General features: G+C 34.9%; 1 protein-coding gene across 2 annotated transcripts; it reads right to left on the reverse strand.

The window, feature by feature from the left end:
- Window positions 1-5474: 5474 nt before the first annotated feature.
- On the reverse strand, window positions 5475-8525 carry LOC103974300 (uncharacterized). 2 transcript variants are annotated; one of them, XR_001976591.2, is made up of 3 exons: window positions 6854-8525; window positions 6555-6722; window positions 5475-5901 (listed from the first exon to the last, which is right to left on the reverse strand). XR_001976591.2 is itself a non-coding variant. In XM_009389090.3 (2 exons), the coding sequence occupies exons 1-2, from the start codon at window positions 8451-8453 to the stop codon at window positions 5770-5772; spliced, it is 2031 nt and encodes a 676-aa protein (XP_009387365.3). In that variant the 5' UTR covers window positions 8454-8525; the 3' UTR covers window positions 5475-5769. The 2 variants fall into 2 exon arrangements, 1 of the variants encoding a protein (XP_009387365.3); XM_009389090.3 differs by having other exon boundaries at window positions 6555-8525.
- Window positions 8526-9111: the final 586 nt, after the last annotated feature.

Consider the following 9111-nt stretch of genomic DNA (forward strand, 5'->3'; position numbering starts at 1 on the left):
TCTCCTAAGCCCGTCAAAAGGAGTGAAACTGTAAAAGGGTGGTTGGCCTTTGCCTATTGAAGGAAGGCCTAGTTGACGTAGGTGACCTCGTCGGTGGAGGAAGCCAAAAGTGGAGTAGGTCAAGATTGACCGAACCACTCTAAATCTCGGTTTGCATTTACTTTGAGTATCTTATCTTTACTGCAAACCTCCTCAATAGCTTACTGCCTTTTGTGTTTTTACGAACGTGTTTCAAAGTTCAGTGCTTTCCGAATCAGCTTTTATACCGAAATCATTTTTATCGTACGAACGTCGTATTTCAGTTTGCGCTTACGTTCTGATTTCCATTATAACTGCAAACTACCTTTATATCTTTGCTTTAACTGCATCTCGCCTTTTCTCAAGTTAAAGTGGTTTACAAATTAGCTTTTATACCGAAATCGCTTTTATCGTACGAACGTCGTATTTCAGTTTGCGCTTATATTCTGATTTCCATCATAACTGCAAACTGCGTTCATATCTTTGCTGCATCTCTCCTAGTCAAAAGTTGAAGTGATTTACGAATCGGCTTTCTTACCAAAATCACTTCTAACGAACGAAAGCAGTTTTCGATTTTAATCGCAGAAGGTTTTCCGCTGCACTAATTCACCCCCCCCTCTTAGTGCTCTTAATCCTAACATATATATACATATATATATATGTATATATATATATATATATATGTATATATATGTATATATATGTATATATATATACATATATATGTATATATATATGTGTATATACATATATATGTGTATATACACATATATATGTGTATACACATATATATGTATATACAAATATATATGTATATATGTATACATATGTATGTATATATATATATATATATGTATATATGTATACATATATATGTATATATATATATAGATATATATATGTATATATATGTATATATATAATATATGTATATATATATGTATGTATATATATAAATGTATGTATATATATATGTATGTTTGTATATATATATATATATGTACATATTTATATATGTATATATATATATATACATATTTATATATGTATATATATATATGTACATATATATATATATATGTACATATATATATATATATATATATGTACATATATATATATATATATGTATATATATATATATATATATATGTACATATATATATATATATATATATATGTATGTATATAAATATATGTATATATGTATATATATAGATATATATATATATATATATATATATATATATATATATATATTTATATTTATATATATATTTATATACATATATATATATATGTACATGTACATATATATATTCATGTACATGTATGTATATATATATATATATATATATATATATATATATATATATATATATATATGTATATACATATATATATACATGTATATATGTATATACATATATATATACATGTATATATGTATATATATACATATATATACATATATATATACATATATGTATTAATACATATATATATATATATACATGTATATATACATTTATATATATACATGTATATATACATATATATATACATATACATATATATATATATATATATATATATATATATATATATATATATACATATACATATATATATATATATATATATATATATACATATACATATATATATATATATATATATATATATATATATATATATATATACCTATATATATATACACATATATATATATATATACAAATATATACATACATATATATATATACATACATATATATATATACATACATATATATATATATATATATATATATATATATATATATATATACATACATATATATATATATATACATACATATATATATACATATATATATATATATATATTTATTTATTTATATTTATATATATATAATGATCCTTATTCTATATATATTTCTCAATGATTCGAGTGTTGGGTATCCAACATTATGAAATGAGCTTCTTCGGGCATAAGAAGAGAGTAATGTTCTCTTAATTTTTATACTTCATTTCTTCACCTTGTCTTATTCTTCCCTCGGGCATATTTTGATTTAAGCATCCGAGGAGTGGTTTGCTGAGCACCTTCCTCTCCTTTTTATAGGATTTCTAACTCAGACATGGTGACCTCGAAGGGGTATCATCTGAGCAACTCAATAAGCTTAGTATGCTTTAGTTCAATAGTGTCTTAGTGTTTTTGGAGTTTGCGATGGGTTTCATAAAAGAACAATCTCAATTTGCCTTCACGAGCGCCTAGTTTTATCATATAACTGCATCATTTTTCTTTTTGATTTTCGCTCTTCCTTCGAAACTTTTTTCAATATTGAAACTGTAATTCAACACAATTTCGATAAATGAGGTTTCGGAGATTCTCACCCCAAGTAGCATAAATTTTCTTTACGCTTGCCTCTAGACCCGGAATTATTCAGCAAAACTTTGCCGGTAACAGTGACCAATCAAGATTTGAATTATCGTCATTGGTTCTTCAAATAGTCTCGTCCGGTTCTAGAATCGACACCAATTTCAGAATCAATCATTTTAATTCTATCAAATATTGAAACTAAAATTGTATCGATTCCAGAAATTTTTAGTTCCGATTTAAGTTTCAGTTCCAGTTCCAAACCGAAACCATCTTTTTTTTTTTTTTCTTTTTAATTTTCTAAAAATATTTCTTTAATTAGTAATTTATTAATGTGTTCGAAGGACTAAATTTACCATTTGAAGGGGCATTTGATCATTTAAGGTTTTTTTAATTTTTTGAACGATTTTGGTTCTGAAATTTAAGAACCAGAAAATAATTGTCTAGTTCAGTTTGAATCGTCAAACCGTTAACCTAATCCGATTTTGACAGAATCGTGATTTTACTTTGGTCAACAAATACCAATATTTATAATGAGGGTAAAGAAAATGAGGCAGTCCCTGAGTGTCACGCGCTGTGCAATAGTACAACTAAATAATTTTGTGGTCCACATTGTAGCAGTCTTAATTTGGACTGTTTTATAAAAACATCACGAATCTTCCAATCCACTAGAGACACATTCCTCCACATTTAATGATTTTCATATATACCCTTCTAAATGAATATAATTTTAAGTAATATATATCCTTGGAAAAATAAATATTTTCTTTTATATATATATATATATATATATATATATATATATATATATATATAACTTTGTTATTAATGTCTGACAATTGACCATCAACATTTCGATTTCACATTTACACCTGTTGATAAATAAAACATAAATTTCTCCTAAATTTAAGCAGAGAAAATAACCATTCAAATAATCAGCAAAAAAAGAATATTTTTTATATTTAATATTATTAATTTTTCATTTTTCTTAGTAACCACAACCAGTGAGGGGCAAATATGCCAATTCAAAGCTCCCAAAGGTTATATATGTAAACCCACGTGTCTTTTAATATCCGTAAAAACGTCGCTCGACTCCAATTTGCTTCCCCTGCCGACAGATCTCTGCGTCGCAGCGATTCACATGCCCTGAGACAGGTAACTATTAAAAGACAGGTAGTGCAAACTTGAACCACACAGAAGCTGGAGATGATCATGAAGGACAGACATGTTATCTTGTCTTCTTCCAAATAATCTCAGAGGTGTAAAGTAGCAGTAAAAACACTGAACATAGATTTGAGGGAGACCATTGTATCAGTTTGTATGCAGCTTTGATCTTATCCTAATGTGATCGGTAATATCATGTGTAGTAGTTATAAGGTTTCTTTTTTTTTCCTTCTCTGAGAACCAATTTAGTCTCAAACAAAGGTCACTAAAAGAACCTTCCATTAATTGAAAAAGATTACTCTGCTTAAGATTTAAGAACAATTTCATTTGATAAAAAGACTTATCAGTTCTTCCCATTCTTTTTTGTTTTCTTCTGAATTTATTCTTACAGTGTTCAGATGCTTGCAAAGAGCTTAGAAGTTGAAAGTTCAGACCACCAGTTCCATGCACCTGCAAACACATTAGATTGTTTTAAGTGCTATATAATATGAAAAAGATAATTCTAACTATTAAGATTAGATGAATTAGAGAAGGGATGTGCATTTTAAAGTTGACATCCTTATTTGCTGGTATTCTATAATTCCACAAAATAATGAGACCCCAGGAACTGATGCTGACCGCACATGTTAGTAACCGACTTTTCAATGAACTGACAGTACCACAGGAAAACCTTCTGAGGATCAAAAGAGTCGGTTAATGTTTCTGGTTGGGTCATTCATCCTTATTTTCCTTACATTTATAGCACAATTCATCTTTGTCTTGAGTAAAGTTTGCAAGTAAAGACGTGAGGATTCTATTAATAATCAGTAAACAAGTAACTCACCATGAATCAGCAGTACACCAGTTGGTTATGTTGGGCAAAACTGAGAAGGATCTGTAATGAGTGTAAGTGAAATAATAGAATTTGACAAAATTATAAAATCTTAAGTTGATTCCTGTATTTCACTTTAATAAAAAATTACAACAACCACAGTATGTTTCACAAAAAATCATCATTTGTTAATATAACTTCCAAGGCAGTTCACTAGTTAAAATGAATCTATAGCATTTCTGGTAGCTTAGCACAGTAGAAATCTGAAAATGTTGTCTTTGGAAGACTGTGGTATTATATGATGTTAAAATGCAACTGATAAGAGGAAATTCTGCAACCACAAGTTTTGATAAATTCACAATAACACTAGGTAGACATTCCATGGCAGTTGGTACATAGAAGGCCTGCAACATATAGTTTTTAAAGTGCATGATCCATGACTTTGTGAAACAGTAGACATGTAGATCAGTGGAAGAACAACAAATCAGTGGTTCCAGGTATTATTTGACCATGTGGGAACGTCGATGCCCATGTTCTGTGGGGAAAAGAAAAGCATCTTTTGAAGATTTCAACTCATCTTACTATCGCTCCAAACTTGTAGATATTGTTTTATCACACTCATGAAAAGCATGAAACAAAATATCTTTTGGCAACAAGTGCAGTATTAAAAGATGCAGGTATCCAGCTGACAGCATACTGCTATTGCAGCCACATCCTGCAAACCAATCATTACATAGCATACTGGTCATAAATTTCTATCCATAAGCAAAATCAAGGTGTCTCAACCCCTTGTCTCCAACTGATTGAACATGTCATATAAAGTCTTGCTATATAATTCACAAGTGAATCCTAGAAATACAAGTAGATGCTCTCTCAAAATCCAGTTCATTTAGTTCTTACTGAAACATATATCTTGTGTATGATAATTCACCCAGTCTGATGCTCATGTTTTCATGTCAACCAAGTTAGACAAACTCCTAGTTGGACTCCACATGCCTTTACCATTCTTTTATTTGAGAAAAAAAATTTATTTTGAGCTAATTAAAATGACCTGACATGAAAATACCTAGTAAATGCTCAACATGAATTTGTTCTTTCAAATCCAAGAATTGCAAACCTTTATTGCACTCGAATGAGATTACATTATTGCTCATGCAAGATTCTAATACAAAAAATGTACAAATTTCTCATCAATCAAACAATGAGAAATGACTGATACATACAAAATCCACCAACCTAATGAATAGCTAACCCCTTAAGAGATGAAAACAACCAACAAAGATAATATACCATACAAGTACAATGACTAGAGAAACAGATGGGCTTCTTAGACAATGTCACCTGTGTCATGATATTACTTGTATCAAGAGAACTTAAGGAATGCAGTCATAAAAATCTAACTGATACACTCCCCTTTGTCAGTAACCAAAGGTTCACCATTTTCCTCTTTATCAGCTAGAACAAATTCTGCATACAAGTTCTTCAAAGCAATGACGACAGTCATTAATAGCGGACCGATAATGGCTCCCTGAAGAATGTAAAATAAAGAGAATTAGTTAAATTCATCAAATTAAAGTCCTTAGATACCATCAGTGTGATTCCAACAAAATTATTATCCAATTAGCAAATGCAAGTACAAAAGAACCATAACAGGAAAAGTATCAATGCCAACTTAGTGTGCGAAGGAGTTTAAAAGAATAAAATACTGTGATCATATGTTGTGCCTTTGCACGAAAAAGTAAGATTTTAAAAGTAGATGAATGTTGCACCTGTAATCAACTACTTTATTAAAAGGTAATTCTTTAAGGACCCTTTGTATGTTATTCTTGCAATACGAATTTCCTTTCTTTCGTTCAATAAAAAGATCATCAAACTTTCAAAGTGAACTGTCCTAGTGAAGAGAAAGAACATCTCATTCTAATGACACATAACACTAAAACATTTATTCAATAAAAATTTAAATACAGTAGGCCTGGTGTTTATTGCACACTATGCTGAGAGCTTATTTATAAACACATTCAGCAATCCAAATCTCAAGATAGATTCATTTGACATTTCTGTTATGAGAAGAGAACTGAACCTTGTAAAACTATTAGCATAATTAACTCCATAGATCACTGTGGCAGAGATGCAAAAGTGGAAGTCGTGTACCAATAGGGAAGTCACATAGAAGAATAGTACCTCTAGAGCATTAGGGAACAGGGTCATTCCCCCAATGATACTAAGGCCAGTGAGATATGCATTATGCCCAGGTATATCCTCCTGAATCACTGAAGTGCCATAATCCATCAGCATAAGGTGCATCATTGTCAACACTACTGCCCAGACATATCTTCCTTCCATGGACAACTGCACTGCCGCAGGTATTGATGAAAGCCACATCGGTAATATAGGCACCAATGAACTAATAAACACAAGGAGAGTTGATGTATACAAAAAATGAACTGCACAAAACCTGAACAACAACCATGTCAGACAACCTTGGAAGATAGCAATCTTCACTGTGGCCAGCAACACACTACTGATCGCACGGTTGATAACCTCGACACAATGGGCCCTTGCATGTTTTGACATGGGTAGCATATCCACCACCTGCTCTGTCACCCCGCCCGACTCCAAAGTGATGAGATAATACAACACCCAGAGGAAAACCATCAACTGTGAAACAAAATTCACCACTCCGGCTGCACCTGAGGCCACCTTTATGGCAACGGAGACCATCAAACTGGCACTCCCACCGAGCACTGAAGTGCTGCTAGAAAGAACCCGCTTCGAGATCTCGATCCCTTGGAAAGCAAGCCCTTTTGCTTTCACTACCAGATCCGCTCTGGTGATCAGTAATTCCCTGGAAAATAAATCCAGATCCTTGAAGATCTCTGCCCATTCGCGGTTCTTAACGTGAACGCTCAAAGATTGCAGCTTTACGATGTAAGGGTGCGGCGGTGAGGCTATCAAAGCGGTCGAAGTGCCTGCCGAAGGATTCCCTGATCGGCTAATCAAGAAATGTCGGAGACCATCACTGAAATCAGTCAAATTATATCGAACAGCCAAGCTATCGACCTGCTGCCAGACTGTGTCGTAGAGCTTGGCCGAGTACTGATCCACCAGCCCAGGTATATCGTTGTCCTCCATCCACTTATTGAATCCAATCCTCTCGGTGTAGTTACTATTCTGGACGTGGGATTTCAGCGATATCACCGCATCCTTCCCTTCCACTCCGATCTTGTAGGAGAAGAACATGCCGCCGGCCAAGACCCCAACGATCATCGACACAATTAAGCCAACCGCCACGATCGTGTTCAGGTGCTTCAGGATGCCAGTAGTGAAGAACCCACCGCTGCCCCTGTCGGAGGATGATGAGGACTTGGACCAGCCGGCGACAAAGATGGCATTTTTCACGGCGGAGGTGGCGGTGGGGCTGGCGAGGAGAAGACCGAAAGCGAAGAGGGCAACGGTGGCGAGAGGGCCGAGCTGCTCGTAGGAGATGACGAAGACCCAGAAGGAGAGGAGCCAACGTGTAAGGATGGAAAAGCCATCTTTGGAAGAGGGACGGAGCTTGCGGCGGAGGAGGGCCGCGCGAAGGTCGGAGAGGGTGTCGGCAGAGGCGCGGAGTAGGGCAGCGGGGACGGCGAGGAGGGCAGGGACGAGGCCGAGGCGGAGGGGCGGGGACCAGAAGGCGACCACGGCGCGCTGGAGCTCGCGGAGGGGGATGGAGCAGAGGAGCGCCCACTGGAGGGGGCGGACGAAATCGTGGAGGAGGCGATAGAGGCCGTAGATGAGGAGAAGGGAGAGGGCGAGACCGGCGTGAGCCATGGCGATGTAGAGGGCGAGGCGGGCGGCGGCGTGGGGCTCGGAGGCGGCGGCGGTGACCGGAGGAGCGGAGGAGGGCGGAGGCGGAGGCTCCTCGGATGCAGGATGTGGGCGGTCGCGAGGGGGCGGAGGCGAAGGGGGGCGGGAGGGGGGGAGGGAATCCGGGGGGCGGCGGAGGGAAGCGGAACGGAACATCTCGGACCAGGGCACGTTCGGATTGGGGTTAGCGTTGGAGGAGTAAGGAACGAGCTGCATCGATGGTGGATGCATCGCCAAGTCGACCGAGTCTTCCCCACTTCTGCTCTCTCTCTCGCTGGAGGGGAAGAAAACGGAGGTTCTCAAACAGCGGGTCATAGGCAGATTAGAATGATGGTTGAATAATAATAATAATAATAATAATAATAATAATAATAATAATAATAATAATAATAATAATAATAATAATAATAAAAGTTAGATGGATGAATTTAAAAAAAATGTTTTTGACTTTTGATTTTTCTTATAAGACACTCTTATTTTGAAAAATGCCTAAACAGCATCCCTTTTGAACGATTTTACCTATTGATTTCTGGATAGCTAAGTCATTATTTTTCCTCCAAAACAATGGTTTTTAAACTGTTGGTTTAGTAAGTTTTTGCTGGTCGATTCGATTTCAAATGGTTCACTATTTGTTTAACTCTTTTAAAGACACCTACTAAGTATAATGCATAAGTTACTGTTGTTAGGATCAAGAGGGGGGGTGAATTAGTGCAACGAAAAACCTTTTACAATAAAAACTGTGTTCGTTCGTTAAAAGCGATTTCGGTAAGAAAGCCGATTCGTAAATCACTTTAACTTTTGTTTAAGCGAGATGCAGCAAAGATATAAATGCAGTTTGCAGTTATGATTCAAATCCGATAGTAGGCGCAAACTGAAATATGATATTCGC

The sequence above is a fragment of the Musa acuminata genome, chromosome BXJ1-10 (assembly GCF_036884655.1).
Source record: "Musa acuminata AAA Group cultivar baxijiao chromosome BXJ1-10, Cavendish_Baxijiao_AAA, whole genome shotgun sequence".
In the NCBI taxonomy this organism is placed as follows: domain Eukaryota; kingdom Viridiplantae; phylum Streptophyta; class Magnoliopsida; order Zingiberales; family Musaceae; genus Musa; species Musa acuminata.